This window comes from Labrus mixtus, chromosome 10, assembly GCF_963584025.1.
Source record: "Labrus mixtus chromosome 10, fLabMix1.1, whole genome shotgun sequence".
Lineage (NCBI taxonomy): Eukaryota > Metazoa > Chordata > Actinopteri > Labriformes > Labridae > Labrus > Labrus mixtus.
Genome location: NC_083621.1, coordinates 26,938,142 through 26,957,203, shown reverse-complemented (window position 1 = coordinate 26,957,203; position 19,062 = coordinate 26,938,142). Strand labels below are relative to the sequence as shown.

Sequence of the window (19,062 nt, the reverse complement as noted above, 5' to 3'; positions counted from 1 at the left end):
CTAAAAGGCAGTATACAAATAGACGTTGCCTAGATAGTTTCACACTTTAATTTGGCTAAAATGCCTGACACCCAATGCTACAATTACACAGCTCTCCATGCTCGGAAACATTTGGAAATCATCAATGGCACCTATCATACTGACTTCCACATGTCCCTACTAACCGTGAACTGGCTGGCAGTCCAGTGTTTGAACTTGAAACTCGCTTGAAGGCAAAGCCTCAAAAAACTCGCCAAGAGCATCCTGCCCTGACACCGCATTCCCATTCCACACCAGGGTCGCCTTGTCAAGGTAGAGCCGGGTCAAGTTCTGAGACACATGAGCAAGAAAACAAACACAGAAACAATGGCATAAATCTAAGGTAGAATATGGAGTGCCTTATAACCTTACCAATACTGTATTTTGTGTCACATACTGATATTGATATGAGAACAAATACAATGTATGTTAAATAAAAAAACAATTATTTCAGGTTTAAGGTTTACAATATATATTGTATGGGAAGTCGGGCATCAACAGATGAAAAATAAGTATGTCACTGCTCTCTAGTGGGCAAACAATATAATGGCTAAAAGTAAAACTGGTCATTTTGGACAGCGACGTCGTTATTTGCTTACTCATATTTGGTGTAGTACGGAGTATATCTGCTTAATTTTCAGTCTCCAGAGGGGATACACTCTTCTAAATCCTCTCTGATGCACACCATTGTTTGATTGACAATATACAGTATGCTGCAATTTTTTTTCCTAGGATGGTGAAGGGATGGCCCTACCTACTCTGACTCTATTGGCTGGTACGCACTGACTAAATTATATGAGGGACAAAAAATTACTAAAATATAAATAAATAAATGTTGGGAGAAATGCATACAATAATGTATAAATAATTAAATAAATGCATCAATAAATATATAAATGCTGAAAACAATACATCAATGAATAAATAATAAATACACTTTGTTAATGAAAAAGGCTATTCATATATTTTTTACATGTATTTATTCATTTATTAGCGTATTTCTACAGTTATACATGTATCAATGCATACATTTCCACATTCATTGAGTTATTCATTTATTTCCGTATTTTTACATTTACACATCTATTTATTTCTGTGTCCAGGTCGTAAGAGGAAAAGTATATATGTAAATTTGCTTCTGTCTGTTTTTCAAAATTGACCAATCCTACTTCAGTAATGTTAGGACGGCCCACTTAATTTACATATTTACTTTTAATATAATGTATAATATTTATATAATAAATATATGAATATATTTATTTACATATTACTTTTTATATGAATTGTTGCATTTATTAATATATATATATATATATATATTTATTTATATATTTATTGATGCATTTATTTAATTATACATTATTGTATGCATTTCTCCCAACATTTATTTATTCATTTATTCTTTAGTCATTTTTTGTCCCTCATAACTTGCTACACTAATTTGAGGGGAAATGAATCAGACAACAACAGGACCATCACTCACCCTCCTTTTCTTATCCATGCAGTCATAGTAAATGTTGACAAATTCTTCTGAATATCTGCATGACTGGTCAACATGGGTCCTGAAATCCTGGAAAGACAACCACTCGTTAAATACTGCCACGTTGTGATCAAAGTGAACAAACTGAAACATGTGTGAAAGTGTGAAACTAGCTAGCTAACGTTAGCAAATATTACGCTAACTTTTACATTTCAGCAGACAAGTGTTACCATACTATATAACTTACCAGAGAGCTCGCCATTTGTGTATTTACATGTATTTGAACTTTACTGAACGCAACTATCAGAAAGAAAGTGGAAGATGTCACTATAATTAAATAGCTTTATCACCCCCTGTTCATTTAGCAGCTAACAAAGAGAGCCATTTTTAGGATGTATTACTTCCTCCGGTCACCAAATGTTCCCACCAAAACAAAATGTTACTGACTTATTTTCAAATGCAACGAATTAAGCCTTGTTCTACATCGTTGAGTCAGTTTTCTCATGCATTTATTTTAATTGTTATCAATTAAATAAGAACAAATGTTGAATAATTATTGAACCGGCTGTGCATTAAAGTTGCACTGAGATATTTTAATTTGAAGGAGAAAAAAATGACGCATGCGGAAGTACAATTCACAATTTCCTGAGTCATTGCTCCTCTAGTTCAAATCTGAAACGAAACATCTCCCCTCTGCCCCGCCACCATTATTTACCTCTTTATTTTTTGTGTAACATTTAAAGCCTAACGATGGAGGGTACAGTATCAAATGTGGAGGTCTGTAATTTTGCCTACACAGGTCAGTTTGAGAAATTAAGAGAGTGCATCCTGACAGATAAAACGCTTGCCTGCAAAGTTGACCAGGTAAGACTATGCAACATTTTAGTTTATACTGAGATGTCAGCGGGAGATTTCTTCGTTTTCATCTCCTTTTTGTAATTTCAGGACCACAGAACCGCCCTGCACTGGGCTTGTTCTGCCGGCCACACGGACATTGTGGACTTTTTACTTAGTCTTGGAGTTGAAGTGAATCTGCAAGATGATGTAAGTGTTGTGCTTTTTTTATTTTGCAAATATTATTTATGTGTTTAGCAAAGTGTATGCACTATCTTCATGGAGGCAGATTGAATACAGCTAACGTCAGATAAATACACCCTGTAATATAATGTAGATATAATCTACAACAACAACAACAACAACAACAACAACAACATTGAGTATATTTACCTTTTATAACACTGACTCTTTCACTCCTTTAACTCTCTATTTAAAATAACCAGCAGGGGTATGTTTTCTAATAACTTCAGGTTTTATGTTAACATGTTATATCATAATATAGCCTTTGACACCATCAGCCACAGTATTCTTCTATCCCCCTTAGAACACTCACTCAACATCACTGGCACTGCTCTTTCCTGGTTAAAATCCTACCTCACCAACACAACAGTTTATCAACATCAATAACTGCTCCTCCTCTATAGCTCCATTGTCCCAAGGCGTCCCCCAGGGTTCGGTGCTTGGTCCCCTCCTGTTCATCATATACTTGCTCCCCCATGGTAACATTATCCGCCAGCATGGTCTCTATTTCCACTGTTATGCAGATGACATCCAGCTCTACATCTCCACCAATTCAATCACCACTGAAACCCGCTCTACCCTGACAAACTGCCTCAATGAAATAAAAACATGGATGCACACCAACTTCCTCTCTCTCAACTATGCAAAATCTGACATAATAATCATCGGCCCCAAATCCAATCCCATTCACAACTTCTCCTTCACAATAGACAACTCCACTCTCTCCCCCTCCCCTCATATCCGCAATCTTGGAGTCATCTTTGACAGCCAGCTCTCCTTCGATCACCACGTCACCAACCGCCTTCTTTCACCCCAAAAATATAGCCCGCCTCCGTCCACTACTCTCATTTTCTGCTGCTGAAACCCTAATCCATGCATTTCTCACATCCAGACTCAACTATTGCAACAGCATCCTTTTTGGCACACCATCCAAAGTCCTTAATAAACTTCAATACATCCAAAACATCCAAATGCCTTCTCACCCACACACGATCACATCACCCCTGTCCTGCAAAGTCTCCACTGGCTCCCTGTCCCTTACCGTATCCAATTCAAAATCCTTCTACTCACACATAAAGCCCTTAACCACCAGGCCCCCTCCTACCTCACGGCTCTCCTTCACCCTCACACTCCTGCACGCAGCCTCCGTTCTTCAAAAGCCAACCTCCTATCTCCCCCCCCACAGAACCAAGCACTGAACCTGGGGGGGACAGAGCCTTCTCCATAGCTGCCCCCTCCCTCTGGAACTCACTCCCGACACACATTCAACACTGCACTGACCCTCCTCACTTATCAAAACTCACCTCTTTAAACAAGCTTTTAATATATGATTGTGATGTATGTTTTGTTTTCTGTAGCTGTACCTTTATTGTTGTCGTCGTTTTGATTTGTGTGTAATGTTGCAATGTCTGTTAGTCTGTCCCTACTGTGCTGTTATTTCTGTTTTTTTAACAAATGTACAGTGTCTTTGAGTTTTGAAAAGCGCTTGTAAATAACATGTATTATTATTATTATTATTATAATCTTCTGATCTTGAAGCAGCACAAAATGTTGATTAATCTTATGATTATCTAATTCACTGTTATGTGAAATTAATTTTAAGTGACACTTCACAGGCTTTGTGGACCCCTCTTCACATTGCAGCGTCTGCTGGCAGAGAAGACATTGTGAAAGCTCTAATATCCAAAGGAGCTCAGCTGAACTCTATAAATCAAAACGGATGTACACCTCTGCACTACGCTGCTTCTAAAGACAGATATGAGGTGAGGCTCACAAGTTGCAGCACCACTGGATGTTAGTTTGATCCATATGATAACAAGTGACTTATAGAAGATTGTGTTATATACTTGTATCAGGTTTTTTTCACGTCTGTTGAATTGTATCATTATTGCTTTATATTATTGACAACATGTATTTACTATTTACAATGGTATTCTAAGGGGTTATTTTAAGATTTTCATAGTCTGGATGCTGCCATCTTCTGCAACACTCTCATTGTGTTTTTTAAGTTGTTTAACAGGACAGTATCCATAACATATACAATGTAAGATAATGTCTTATGTATGTCTGATCTCTGTCTCCTAGACAAAAAAAGCACTATTTAAGACCAAAAGGAGATTTTTGTCCATTTACTAATTTCTGTCACAGATGATCCTGAGACATACAAATGGTATGTCTCACTGTGAGACCTGAGTGAGGTCTGTTATATTTCTTACAGTTACATTCTTTCCAAATTATTTGAATTGACTTAAAGATGTCTCATTTTAAGATCTCAGCTAAGAAAAAGATAAGACGATTATGAGAAGCAGTCCAAGTTCTTAGATTGTTTTAGGGTTGTCTCACTCATAGATCTTAGCTGAAATAAAGTGTGAGATCTCAAATTTGTCTCAATATGATCCTAATAATAGAAAACATCTGGTCCTATGTCTTATACATGTCATTTGGATTGTATCACCACTTTGCTATAATTAGACAAAGAGGATTCTTTTATGGGAAGCCCAAGATACATTTTGTATTTACATATAGTGTCTGCAACATATACAACTTTAAGTTATTTCACACACAATTCATATAATTAAAAAATCTGTCCGTTTTAGTCAATTAGACCACTTAAACAGAAAGGCTATGTTTTTAAAAACCGGTGTTTTGAAAGGTAATGAAATTCAATATTATTTTGTTGAAATTGTTGTGATCTATGCTATCCTCAATAGTCAATTAATCAATCTATTTTTGTTTAATAATGGTAGAGTCGGTCGAGTCGGTCTCGAGTCGTCTCTCATCCCCAGCTCTTGCAGCAACATGTCTAATGTGTCCTAGGGCAAGACACTTTTTATTTTATTTTAACAACTTCAATCTGCTCCATTTAGCCACTATAAATATATAGTTTTTTTTATTGACATATTTTTTACAACACAATCCCACCCATGAATATACACACCCACCCTAAAACATGCCAGTGTTTTTTTTTTTTTTTTTAAAGATTTGTTTTTGGGCTTTTTGTGCCTTTATTGTAGAGATAGGATAGTGGATAGAGTCGGAAATCAGGGAAATAAGTCATTTAAGGATACCTTTCCGATAGAAAAGGACATCTGTCATTAAAAGTAACACATGAACACCAAGATTCCTTCAAGTGTTTGTGTCGTCATGTCGGCTTGTCCCCACCCCCCCAACGCTGTAAACCTAGGGGAAACACTGCATGCACTCACTCACAACCGGAGAGGAGGTACACAAATTACAAAGAATTAATCTAAACCCTGTGCCAAGGACACAAAAGCACATATCAATTTACATCATCCATATGTTATTGCTACATCCAAGCTTATTCACAATGAAAATGTCCATAAATAAAACAGAGCAAATTAAAGAGATCAATCCATATATAGGAAAAAATGCTGTCAGGCTGAGTCCAAATGTAGCAGGAAGGGACCCCAAGATTCTTCCCATTTATGTTTACAGTTTAAATTATTAGTTCGTAATTTCTCCATTTGAATCGCTGAAACCAGTTCATGCAACCAGATTCTGAAGCATGGTGGAGTCGGTGTCTACCAATCTTTGAGAATCTGTTTTTTCATACCATGGACATCAACAGAGCTGTTAGAATATGTGAAGGAAGCAATGCGGAGCTCCAACGAGAGCCAGGTCTCTGTCAGGAGAGAGAGTTCTCTGATAAACCCCAGAGAAAAACAAAAAACATCTTGACCAGAACTGATAAATTAATGGACTACCCCAAAATAAATGCAGCAAAGTACCATCTTTTGAGTTACATTTATCACATAGTGGAGACACAGAAGGGTAAAACTCATGAAGCATGACTTTAGAATAATGAAAACGGTGAATCACTTTGAACTGAATTAACCTCTGTCTACTATTAATTGATCAACCATGAATATAGTGCAGCTCTCCATAGTTGATCAGACAACACAGTATTGATTTCTGTTTCCCAAGCCTTCTTAATACAATTAAAAGAATTGACTGAATCCTTAGAGAAATAATGAACACATTTGGTGATGAGCTTCTTACTCTCTGGTGAAATAGAAAGTAATCCTAACAGAGGGTGTCTCACAGGTGGACTCAAAATTAGGGATATTTTCTCTTACAAAGTGCCCAAGTTGCATATAAAGAAAGACATTTGAATGAGGTAGATTATACTCTAAACTAAGTCGCCCAAAAGATGCAAACTTGTTGTCCAAATAGAAATCTCCTATGCACTTTTAATACTTTTTCACACCACAAAGCAAAAGTATTGTCCAGCGATGCTGGGGCGAAGGCATGCTTATGGCAGACTGGTGTGTTTATTGAAAAAAAGGGATTTTAGAGAAATGTTTAATTTGGCTAATAATTTTCATGGAGTTTCTGAGAACAAGACTTTGACTAACTGATTTAATATGAGATGAAAGATTGGTATAGAGTAAGGAGGATAGTGAAGCATAATATCAGGGATGAAAGCTCTAATTTTAACCAGAGGGGGGCAGAATTTAGTGATTCATGGTCTGGAGAACCACATTGCCAGTATGCCATTGCCCTAGCATTAGCAGCCCAATAATAATCTTTAAATACAGGAAGACCCAAACCCCCATTCTGGGTTGACCTGCGTAAATGTATTTTTGAAAGTCTGTTTTTTGTAACCACAAACAAAGTCTAAAACAATTGTCTCTATCTTCTTGAAAAAGTCAGCTGAGATCCAAATTGGCAAATTTTGAAAAAGATATAAGAATTTTGGTAGGGATACCATCTTAATGGCATTGACTCTGCCAATCATAGATAGAGGTAATATATAGATATATATATATATATATATATATCGGGTGGCCGATTAATCAGTTGGGCTTAACTATTGAGTGCTCACTTTTTAGCCACGAGGGTTGGCAAATGAGGTTAAAACGTAAGCTAAGACATTACAGTTGTAGTGTGACATAATGCATCATCTGACATGGTGAGACAGCATTGCAATGTTAACTTAGTGTAGTGTGTATGAAGAGATATAGAATAGAATAGAATAGGGACTCAATGATGGGTGAAAGTGATAATGAGTCCTGGGTGTGGCAGTGTGACAGCCACTGTTGGGAATGTCGGTGTTCATGTTGATGACAGACTTAGCTTCCACTGCTGTTACACAGTCTGATGGCGGTTGGCACAAAGGTTTTGCACCTGGGTTGGATGTGGCGTTGGCTGAATAAGCAGCCCGTCCACCACAGCTCATCATGGAGAGGGTGATGGGAGTTGTCCAGGATGGCTATGATTTTGTCCTTCATGCTCCTCTCAGCCACTGTCTCCAAACTGTCCAGTTCTAAACCCACCACAGAGTGGGCTTTTATTTACCAGCTTATGGATGCTGTTGATCTCACCGCCGGTCTTGATGCCACCTCACCAGCACACAACACAACAAGAAGAGTGTGCTGGCCTCCACAGACTGATAGAAGGTCTTCTAGAGTCTGTTGCAAACACTGAACGATCTGAGTCTTCTCAGAAGGAACAGTCTGCTCTGTCCTTTCCTGAAGAGGGCGTCAGTGTTGTGAGACCAGTCCAGTTTATTGTTAATGGGGGCCCCCAGGTACTTTTATGAGTCCACCCTCTCCACTTCCTCTCCCTGGATGATTACTGTCGCAGGGGGCCTCCCCTTCTTCCGGTAAACCATCACCACATCCTTGGTCTTGCTGATGTTAGGCTTCAGGTGGTTTCTGTTGCACTGTGTGAAAAAGATTTTGTGGTCTCTACTCCTCCTCGTCATTCACCCAACAGAGCATGTTGGAAAGCTTTTGGAGGTGGTAGGAATCAGATTGAAAGTGGAAGTCTAAGGGGTTAAGAGGAATAGTGCCAGACCAGTTCTGCTGGTGCAGAGTACCTCGAGGTGTTTCACTACCTCTGAGACACAAATGTCAACTCTGACATACTGTTGCCGGTCAGTGAGGTGGTCAGTAATTGAGACTGTGGTATCATGGTGCAGTTGCATATCCAGCAGCTTGTCCCTCAGGAGTGCAGGGCTGGATGGTACTGAAAGCATTGGAGAAGTCAAAGAACATGACTCTGGCAGTGCTTCCCTGCTCCTCCAGGTATAAAAGGGCTTTGTGGGTCAGCAAGATGATGACTTTATTGATCCTGAGGGAAATTCAAATTCATTGTGTGGCTGGTAAGCTAACTGTAGCAGGTCCAGGAGATATTATCTCTCCTTTCTGCGTCATGTGAAAATGACAAGAGGATATTAATCCCCAAACCAAGTTGTTTGATAAAATCAACAACTTCATTATATTAAGTGCAATGCAAAAGCAATTGTTGGATGTAATGTGGAATCAAAACTATATGCTCCATAGCATTTACATGGAAAAGTGTTTTCAGTTTTCAATACGTATGTCCATCTTTTTGTTCTCTTTTAAAGTCAGTAGAGCTCATCAAAACTAGGAAACTAACTAACTGAAACTAACATGGCAGGATATGAAAAAAAATATATATATAAAAAAATGGGAGGACATTGAAATGAAAGACGAAGATACTTGTCAATGACTTCTGAATAAGAACCGCTTTTGAAATTACAGATTGCCCTGATGCTGTTGGAGAAAGGCGCTGACCCTAATGCAAAAGACAAGTTTGAGTCCACTCCCCTCCACAGAGCGTCTGCCAAGGGCAACCACCGCCTCATCCAGCTGCTTCTCAAAGAGAGTGCCTCAACCAACATCCAGGACTCCCAAGGCAACACGCCACTGTATGTTTGAATATAAGTTTGTCTAATTAGAAAATGAGGTTTTTACCTGAATCCTTATCCAGTCAAAGTGAACAGAATGTATTTTCATTTATTATTTTTGCTTAAAACTATGGGTTTAAAAAGAAAACTTTATTTGTTTATCATTTTTCAACAGCCACCTGGCATGCGATGAGGAGCGCGTGGAAGCAGCCAAGTTGCTGGTGGAACATGGAGCCAGCATCTATATTGAGAACAAGGAGGAGAAGACCCCCCTCCAGTTAACCAGGGGTGGGCTGGGCAACATACTCCGTCGGATTGTAGAAGGATGATGCTCTTACTTTGTCTCCCAAAATCCCCACCTTTGCCAAGGTACACTCAGTGAATCCCAGTCATCCCTCCCTCAGCGGCCTGGCTTGACACTTTCAGATGTGAGACAGCTGGAAGGTGAGACACTCCTTGAGACAAAAAGTTGGACAGAACTGCATTCCTGCTTAGGTGAGGCAGTGAAGCACCTTCGATGTCAGGCTAAATAAACTCTCTCCTGCAAAAAGCTCAGTGTGTCCAAAACTGCAGCCTAGTTTCTTTGAATTTTGAATTGTTCCATAATTTCAAAATAAAGATGAGTGTTCAGCCTGAATATTCTTTTTTTTTTTACATGTATTTTTTCACTGAGAGGATAACTAATCTCTACATGAAAATGAAGAATGAACGGGCGCTCCTGAAGCAGGAAATGATGGTGTTTATTTTGCAGTTATATCTAGAGATAAATATTTTAGATTCTGATCTGAACACACCTTCACAATGATGGAGAAGGAAGAATTATATTCATTGAAACCATGTATGACATTTCTATGCCCCTAAAAAGTAAGAGTCAGGCTTCTTTCACAAGATGATTGTAGAAATATTTGCTGGTCACACAGTTAAGGGTATTTTAAACTGTGTCTGAACAGTTTTCTTTACACAGTTACCTTTTCAAACAATGTTCAAAAACACCAACAACACCAATGGTCATTCAATAACTCACTGAATAGAGTACACATCACCCAAAGTCAAAGGTAATGCTAAAATGCACTTCTTTTTGTTGGTCCAGGCACATATGACCAACAGAAGAAGGACAACGTTTATGACTACGTTGTTTCAAGATCAAGTATTTAGAAATAAACCCAAAGAGAAACTGTTGTTTTTCATACACAAACATTGTCAGAAACATTATGAAAAGTTTCAGCTAATGTAAGGGGCAATGTAAAAAAGAAAATGACAAGAAGTGAAAAGTTTGGCAAGCCCCTTTGTCACCTTAAAGAGGATGACAAGGATTTGGCAGAAAAATACAGACAGTTGAAAGTTGTGTGAATGAAATTTAACATCCTTTAAAGGTAGAGAAAGTAGCAATGTTTGTTCCAGTTTGTAAACACAAAATTCTAATTGGGCCCCTGCTCCTGGACTCATCTCAACCAGAAGCATACAACCACTGCAGGGTTAGAGTGAACATTTACTGCGTGTACCTATACACTGAAAACTACCTGAGAATATTAGATTTGTTGTAATGGAAAAGCAGGTAATGTAGCAGGTTAGCACAAGCTGGTGTTTGGCACCTGCCTGTCCAACAGAAAGCAGACCAGCTCATATTGAACAAGTGGCTCCTTAAGTGGCCTAAAGTGGGTAAAAGCCAACCCAAGGTTCCCCGTCATCTGCTTGGTGTTCCGCCTCAAAATGATTATCTTTTCTTCTTTGCCGCTACATCCATGACTACTATATTCCCTTGGTGGAATGGTGTCCAATCGCTGAATTGTATCCCCTCCCAAACTCACCTCTGTGCTGTCATTGGCTGGAAGAAACACATCCACTACCCGCCCAGAAACGTCCCAAGTCAATCTAAACATCAAATTACAGGCAGAGGATAGTGTCTCTGCAGACACAGTCACCTCCACACATGTATGGAGGCCCGTGATGATTGAGCAGCATTATAATAATAATTTATACTTTATTAATCCCGTGAGGGGAAATTAGGTTTTACACTGTTTAATGAACATGAACACACACATATACAGAAATACACACACATGCACACACAGGATCCTATGTACATGCATTAATGGAGAGGTCTCAGAGTGAGGGGGGCTGCCCACAGCGAGCGCTCCAGAGCAGTTTTGGGGTTCAGTGCCTTGCTCAAGGGCACCTTGGCAGTGCTCAGGAAGTGGACTGTCACCTCTCCAGCTACCAGACCAATTTCCGGTCTTGGTCCGTGCCGGGACTTGAACCGGGGTCCCTACAGACTGAGCTACTTTTGTATACGACTGTAATTATTTTTTGAGGAAATGTTCCCTGACTACCTTTACAGTAAATTAAGAGGAGTAAGGCTTAAAAGAAATTTCTAAAAATAAAAAAAATAAGGGGAAATTCAGGGACACTTTTCAGAGAGGAACATTTTCTCTTCTTAATTTTTCACTTGTCATAAAACCAGATCTGAATAGTTCAGAACTGAAATTAAAGTGGGGAAGTCCCATTGGTCGGAATTTGAAACATGCTTGCATGGTGCCTATGCCAACAAATATAAAACAAGAAGTATAAAGATTAAGGTGGCTACCACAGGAACATTTACTAACCGCTTAGTGTTTTTTCCCAAGAAAGACAAGGTCCCAACATATCCAGGAAAATGTAGCCTGATTGATAAAGTATGTAAGGTACTAAGAAGTGTAAGAGGTTGTCAAGAAACATGCAGACTCCTGGCTAAAATACTAATAATTGAAATTCAACTTCATCGACATCCAGTAAATTAAGAAGATCAAGACTGTTTATGCTAATGATTTTAATCTGTTTAAGCAATAAAACCAATAAATTAAAGGTTATCTGTGGAAATGAAAAGTACAGAATATCTCCAGGTAAAATGTGTACTTGCCTTAGGGAGCATGTGTGGTAAGGTAAATTACCGTAAACTGATAAATCACACAACATATTGATTGAATGAACTAGCAAGACACGCTGGGCTATTATTTGACTCCAGCTGTAGATGGACAAGGCAGCAGGATTATTTTCAGCTTCATTCAAACCTATTGAAATGTTATGATGAATAGGGGATCACAAGAGGAAGACATTTAATACCACAAAGCTCTCTGTGGGTCAATGTAATTGTAAACAAATGTTAAAACTTTGTATGGGGTAAAAACCATGTTTGGACAACTGGTTGGTGATCTGAGTGCATGGGATTAGGCCAGTTTGTATACCTTGAACCTTGTATACCATACATATGTAAATAAAAAGACAACAGTGGTGTGGTTTAATTAGCCTACTGCCTAATGTAATATATGCTATCATATGCACCCTATCATGCATCCTGTCATCACTGTAACTTTAGTAAAATGAACAAGATTTCTCTGAAGAGCTAGGGTGAAGTCATGGGCCAGGTAAGGATGGAGCATCATAGCCCTTCGAAAATGTACAGCCAATCACAATAAATGATCTTGCACTGTTGCTACAACACTAGTTCACATGTAACAACAGTTTTGATTGGCCTAAGGTTGCTCATTTTGGCGGGGCAGAGTGTTACATGAAGTACTCAGAGAAATGTTATGGTAAATGTGCATGACATATCATATTTCATTAAGGTTGATAAAGTAATGATAAGTAAGCTTACCAGAAAAGCAAATGGTTATGAACTATGTTTTACATGCTCTTTAGAAATAATAAAAGTTTACATTCAAAAGGAACCTTTGATTTTTGTGGAAAAAAGTCATTTTAGGTACTGACCCATTTTACCTTAACTAACTAGCTAAAATGGGCCACATACACTTAGACTGAAATTGTGGGCACAAACCAGGTTCATAGGTCTAGATGAGACCTATAAAGACCTGACTATGTGAGATATTAAGACCTATAGCTACAGGAAATGTTAATGCTTTTTGGTGGGGGTTTTTGGTGTTTGAAACAAAATGTTTGACACATTTTTGACCGAACATGCAGAAAAACACACACACACACACACACACACACACACACACACACACACACACACTCACACACACATAGTACTGTGCAGAAACACGTCCATACAACATTTATTTTTAAATGCATTTTTCAATTAAATATTTGTTCAACTTGTCGTTCTATGAAATGTATTTGTGGTATTATTATTATTACAGCACACCAAATACATTATTGTTCGTGTCAATTTACTATTATAATCACAATTATTTCAGATGAAATTGCTGTGTTGTTCTTTATTGGCCCAAGAGGGACCCTACTGATACTCTAACTCTCATAATTCAAAAACAATTATACTTTTTAACATTTATTAACAAATAATTATTTAAGAGACCCATGCCAATCAAATGCATAGCTTATTTGATGGTCTTATACCTCTTTTACCGAAAGGTGGCCCAACATCCAAGTGAAGCAGCCAGGTACTGAAAACCACCACGTAGCCTATAACAGTTGTGAACATGTCATTTTTCAAAAATTATTTTAAAAGTGTAAATAAAACAGGCGACGTTTCTAAATAAAATTAAATGTTAACACTTTAGTCGTTAAAATTGTTTTTATTTTTTGGAAACCCCGACCAGGAAGGGTAAATCCGGGTACCTCCCTTATCTCGTCTTTTCCGAAATTTCATGACGTCAGTGAGTGGGCAGCTGTGATGCGCACGACCACGTGCGCAGTGTGAACGCTAGGAAGGTGTAGCTTTCACTTCCTGAAGTGGATGCGTTAAATATCCTCTCATTACCGTATTCTCCTGTAGGCGGTGGTCACACCAAAGGTTGACTGAAAAAGATATACTCAACAGGTGGCTGGACTCGCTTGAACGGTAATTATTGAAGTTTTGGGACGTTTATTTATCAAATAACTTTGACCTAGCGTCATGTCGAATAGCTAAGCTAACGTGGCTAGCTAATGTTTGTTGGTGTTAGCTGTCAAACGCAGACAACAGTCGGTCAGCTTTGTTGTCTTTTATGAGACCATGGAGCTTTTGTGTCGCTTTTGTTATACTTAAAACTCTACGAAGTTTCTGGAAATTGTTGGGCCATTTGTTACTGACGCGAAATTGTAGGAAGCATTTTTAACTGAGCAGATGCAGGTACAAATATATTTACATGAAGCGTTAATGTGTATCTGAACTTCGCTTTTTTAAAGACACGCAACTCAGTCCAAAGATCACAAGGTGCCTACTTCGATTAAGTCAATAAACTGTCATGGATAAGCATTTGATCAATAAATAGTCGCGTAACTAGTTAATTGGTTACAACTAAGGGTCCTTGCATAAGCCCTTTTTTGCTTTTGGATAAAGCCTTATTGTTGGGTGTACCCTTTTTTTTTATCCCCTTCAAGATAAAGTTACGTCCAAATAAATACTTATATTTTCGATCTTTGCTCTGCTTGAGACTTCTTAAAGCATACATTTAGCCCATATTGCAACACAGACAGGTACTCTAGATCTGCAGTACAAAGAGGGAACCTTGGACACCTTAGGCTATGTGACCAAATGTAGAGAACAGAATACATAAAGGTTCCACCCGCTGGGAAAATATGTACAAATGGGGGTGTGGTGTGCTTCCCATGACTTGTTGCGACATAACTTCTGTTGTTATGAGTAAACATTTACCTTTGCTTACTAAAATATGTCACAGCTTCATAATGTCTTTCTACATAGTTTCATATCCTACATATCGCACTAGACTCTTTTGATTATCAGTGCAGGGTTTACTGTCTTCCTTTTTTTTTAAAAAGAGTAAAATATTATTTTATTGCTGTCCTTTGGCACAGTGTATGTTCTTGGGCTGCAAAGGGATACACCCTGTGCAATAGGAGTGTACTGCAGTTAACCAAGCCTCTAGCCTATCCTTCCTCTCTTGGTGCCCATCCCTCACATGGAATATTCAATGCCTCCACAGGGTGGCTGTTTCTCTTAAAGGCACAGTGACCCTCTAAGAGCGTAGCTCAATAACAGAATTGCATTCAATCACTGAATTGGGAGATTTTTAATATGAAACTTTTTTTTATGATACTCTGGTCTAAAAATATTTATATATTATGTGTTTCAAGCTATAAGTAAGCACATTGACTTAACTTGTATCATCATTTTTCTTCCTGTTTTGTATGCAAACATTCTGTCTACTCCACAGCTTCCTCTCTGGCTCTATCATGTGTGATCTTGGGCAAGATGGTAACTTTGAGACGGATCACTTGGATGATTTTTCCCGGATGAATAGCCGCCTGGATTCATTCCGTGGCTCTGGGCTGGCCTCGCAGATGTCAGCAGAAAGATTGGCCCGGGCGGGCTTCTACTTCACTGGCCAAGCTGATCGTGTCCGCTGTTTCAGCTGCCAGAAGACTGTGGAGAACTGGTGCAGGGAAGACACACCTGTAGAGAGGCATAAAGAGGTACTCATCATATAAAAGAAAAACAAATGTGTTTATATTTTTTGTTATTTTATCTATATTGATAAATCATACCCCCCTCCCCCTTGTTACAGGTTTCACCATCATGCAAGTTTCTTAGCTGCACTCACCGCCCCAGTTTCGGCCCAAGTTCTGATACCAGCCTAAATAACGGTTTAACCTACAATGAAGAAGCTGAGGACATGGAATATCGTTTGAGAACAGGAGAGGTGGTCGATGAAACTACTTATCCAATGGCCCCTCACATGAAGAGTGAGGAAGTACGGCTTCAAACTTACTCTTCTTGGCCCCCCACAGCTCCTGTGAGATCTCGAGATCTGGCCGAAGCCGGGCTCTACTACTTAGGAGAGCTAGACAGAGTGCAGTGCTTCTGCTGTGGTGGCATGCTGGGAGGTTGGGAAACAGGGGACACCGCCTGGGGGGAACACACCACCCATTTCCCCTACTGCTTCTTCATCCTCGGGCATGATGTGGGCAACGTCCCATTTCAGGGAGTGATGGAGGAGGAGGGCAGCAGTAGACAACAAGCAAACAATCATGTTCCGATGGGCAGTTTTGACGAAAGGCTTGGCAGCTTTGCTGGAGTTCAGCACCCTATAGACCATGAGAGGCTTGCCAGAGCTGGCTTCTACAGCACAGGTAGAGCATTGATGCCTGTGGGAGAAATTGTCATGGGACTAATGAAGCATTGAGCAAGGTTTCAAACTATTAGTGGTTCACAATAGTTTGTAGTATATGATCATATTTATAAATGCAAGTTTAAATTCTGTGTGTCCATGCAGGTTCAGGAGACCAGGTGTTATGTTTCTGCTGTGGTGGAGGTTTAAAAGGCTGGCAGCCTGAGGAAGACCCTTGGGAAGAACATGCCAAATACTACCCTGGGTAAAAGCAACAATGATTACGCTCCTCCTAACACTTGTTGAACTCTGCAGCATTTTCTTTTATGTTAACTAAAAACATGTTTAAAAAAAAAATCAGATGCAGTTTCCTGTTAGCAGAAAAGGGACAAGAATTTGTCAACAGCATCCAGCTACAAGACCCACGACGAAACGGAGCTGTAAGTATTCAGTGCACATGTGCACACACACACACACACACACACACGCACATGTACACACACACACACACACACACACACACACACAAACTAAACATGATGTTCCTGGATTTCCCAAGTAATCTGATTTTCTTAACTTAATGCAAATAAATGATTTTTTAAACTTGTTTTCATCAAGCACGTGCAGAACAAAGACTCAGAACTTCAGTGTCTTGGAATAAAAGGCAGTATTATTACTCATAGTGGTGCTACCTACCTTGTATTTAAATATCAATACAACCCAAACAAAAAATCCTTTTAACTGAAATAGAGATACAAATATTTGTTAGATTTTGAACACTTTGGAAAGCATTTTGGACCCCCACTCTGCATATACAAAACATGTTCTAGAGTGGGATGTCTGAGGTCTGTTTTGAAAATTGAACAAGACTTGAAAAATGTGAAACTATTTGTTAAGTGTTTAAATTGCAATACTTTATTCATTTCATCTGTTTTGATATCACTCAGGCTTTGATTTGACTTGAACGTCTTTGAAAATGACATGATCATGTTTGTGTGCAGGCTTCAAGTCATCAGAATGGATTTTCGGGAGATAGGAATGGTAAATAATGACTTGTTTTTAATGTGATTACCCTTGTTTATCTATTTCAATTTGTTTAACAAATGGATATAATGTAACTGAAGAATACAAAGGGCTGAAGTTTCCTCTTTGTGTTCAGAGGTGCTGCACTCCGCCATGGCTCAGAGAGCCATAGGGATGGGTCTAGAGCCCAGTGTGGTGGAAAAGGTGATTTTGGAGAAAATCAGTCTCACAGGTTTGGGCTACTCCAGCCTGGAAGAACTTCTGGAGGATTGTCATAATAAAACACAAGACAGCGATCCTGCAAAATCACAGGAGCAAGGTACCGTACCTCCTGTTTTCTGACTCCAGGTTCATCAAACATAACAGGCAGTGATTTGATTATGACCGGCTACATTTCAATCTTTTTTTTTTCTTATAGATGAGGACCCACTTGAGAAACTACGGAAGCTGCAGATGGAGAAACAGTGCAAAATATGTATGGACAGAGATATTTGTATTGTCCTCATTCCATGTGGTCATCTGGTCACCTGTAAGGAGTGTTCAGTGTCACTCATAAAGTGTCCGATCTGCTGCGGGGCCATTACACAGAAGATCAAAACCTATATCGCTTAAGGGAACCACAGACTCTTGCCCCATGCCAATGCTGCTTTCTCACTATCTATATCCTATCTTATTTTGATTATAAATGTAGATAACCTGTAAAATAACAGTATAATATATATATAGACCATGTTGTTTTTAGAGTGTCACAAGAAAACACTATTTTCACAATCACTCAGATTCTAAGTTGCTGTTAATAATGATGATATGATATATAAATAGTGGATGTTGATTTTCTTGGCCATCAATGATTAGTGCCACTTGTAAATTCAGACTAAATGAAAGCATCTGTTTGAAAACTCTCTTGCCAGAGGTGCCTTATCCTAGATGTATGTATTTGTGTCTAATTTGTCTTTTTTGTTTTTAACGTTAAATATTTAATTGATGTGGACATGGGGTGTAAAATCAGTCAGTAACCAACACATCTTGTCTGCTGTTCATAATGTTTAAGACTGTATTTTATCATTGTTTGTTTTTCTGTAGAGGAAAGAAGGTAGACTTTGCTTTGTAACTATCAAAATCAACTCTGGTTAGAGGTCTGCAGAAAAATCTTTGTGTTGTGAAATAATTTTACCATTCCATCAATAAATAAGATGTCATCAGTTGTGAATAAATTGGGCCTGACTTTTTAATTTATTACTTTTAAGATTTTTATATTTTCTGATATGGGTTGGTTGAATTTAGTGCTTAGAGGAAACTGACCTAGAAAAGGTTTGTATGACTTTATAAAACAAGTCTGCTGAGTTTTACTGATATAATATTTTCTCATTTGAGGCTTGATAGGACTGTGGTAGATATATAAATAAAATACACCACTTTGTTTTCACACTTACAATACTGCAGTCCAACACAGAACTGTTTTTTTTACATTTCATATTCTGTTATTCTACTTTTTGTGTTTTAATTTTTACACGTGCTTTGGCAATGTAAACATTTCCCATGACAAAGCCAGTTATAGATACATAGATAAATTGAAAAAATAGGACGCTGATCTGTGTTGCATTGGTGGTTTTTGGGCAGGGGCCAAGAGGGGCCAGTGCTCCTGTAACACTGAGCTTGGCCCCCCTCCAAAACGAAGAGCATATCGATAAAACAATGAATTAATTTCAATGACATTGCGTCGATGCAGAAGCAAAAGGTTGAGCAATTGTGGCTCAACCACAGATAAATTAATAGAATGG

At 38.6% G+C, this 19,062-nt stretch overlaps 4 protein-coding genes across 4 annotated transcripts in view; 3 read left to right on the top strand and 1 right to left on the bottom strand.

Moving 5' to 3' along the window:
• The window catches only part of zc4h2 (zinc finger, C4H2 domain containing), a 185,741-nt gene that overhangs the window by 1,475 nt on the left and 165,204 nt on the right, over window positions 1–19,062 (top strand). The window lies entirely within an intron of this gene.
• The window catches only part of nxt2 (nuclear transport factor 2-like export factor 2), a 176,015-nt gene that overhangs the window by 341 nt on the left and 156,612 nt on the right, over window positions 1–19,062 (bottom strand). The window contains exons 2-4 of the mRNA XM_061048949.1: window positions 1,746–1,850; window positions 1,502–1,588; window positions 165–309 (exon numbers count right to left, since the gene is read on the bottom strand). Of these exons, the coding sequence (XP_060904932.1) occupies window positions 165–309; window positions 1,502–1,588; window positions 1,746–1,760 (247 nt within the window). The 5' untranslated portion in view covers window positions 1,761–1,850. The remainder of the gene's footprint in view (window positions 1–164; window positions 310–1,501; window positions 1,589–1,745; window positions 1,851–19,062) is intronic.
• On the top strand, window positions 2,140–9,888 carry psmd10 (proteasome 26S subunit, non-ATPase 10). The gene is made up of 5 exons (XM_061048947.1): window positions 2,140–2,362; window positions 2,444–2,542; window positions 4,192–4,338; window positions 9,106–9,272; window positions 9,427–9,888. The coding sequence occupies exons 1-5, from the start codon at window positions 2,249–2,251 to the stop codon at window positions 9,578–9,580; spliced, it is 681 nt and encodes a 226-aa protein (XP_060904930.1). The 5' UTR covers window positions 2,140–2,248; the 3' UTR covers window positions 9,581–9,888.
• On the top strand, window positions 13,891–18,495 carry xiap (X-linked inhibitor of apoptosis). Its single transcript, XM_061048939.1, has 8 exons — window positions 13,891–14,049; window positions 15,365–15,623; window positions 15,716–16,280; window positions 16,424–16,523; window positions 16,620–16,698; window positions 17,260–17,299; window positions 17,418–17,600; window positions 17,700–18,495. Exons 2-8 carry the CDS (start codon window positions 15,384–15,386, stop codon window positions 17,891–17,893), a joined length of 1,401 nt encoding a protein of 466 aa, XP_060904922.1. The 5' UTR covers window positions 13,891–14,049; window positions 15,365–15,383; the 3' UTR covers window positions 17,894–18,495.

Coding starts and splice junctions, on each gene's coding strand:
- xiap (XM_061048939.1), top strand. CDS start 15,384: ATGTGTGATCTTGGGCAAGATGGTAACTTTGAGACGGATCACTTGGAT. Junction 16,281..16,423: donor AGCTGGCTTCTACAGCACAG/GTAGAGCATTGA, acceptor GTGTCCATGCAG/GTTCAGGAGACCAGGTGTTA. Junction 17,601..17,699: donor TGCAAAATCACAGGAGCAAG/GTACCGTACCTC, acceptor TTTTTCTTATAG/ATGAGGACCCACTTGAGAAA.
- psmd10 (XM_061048947.1), top strand. CDS start 2,249: ATGGAGGGTACAGTATCAAATGTGGAGGTCTGTAATTTTGCCTACACA. Junction 2,363..2,443: donor TTGCCTGCAAAGTTGACCAG/GTAAGACTATGC, acceptor TTGTAATTTCAG/GACCACAGAACCGCCCTGCA. Junction 2,543..4,191: donor AAGTGAATCTGCAAGATGAT/GTAAGTGTTGTG, acceptor GACACTTCACAG/GCTTTGTGGACCCCTCTTCA.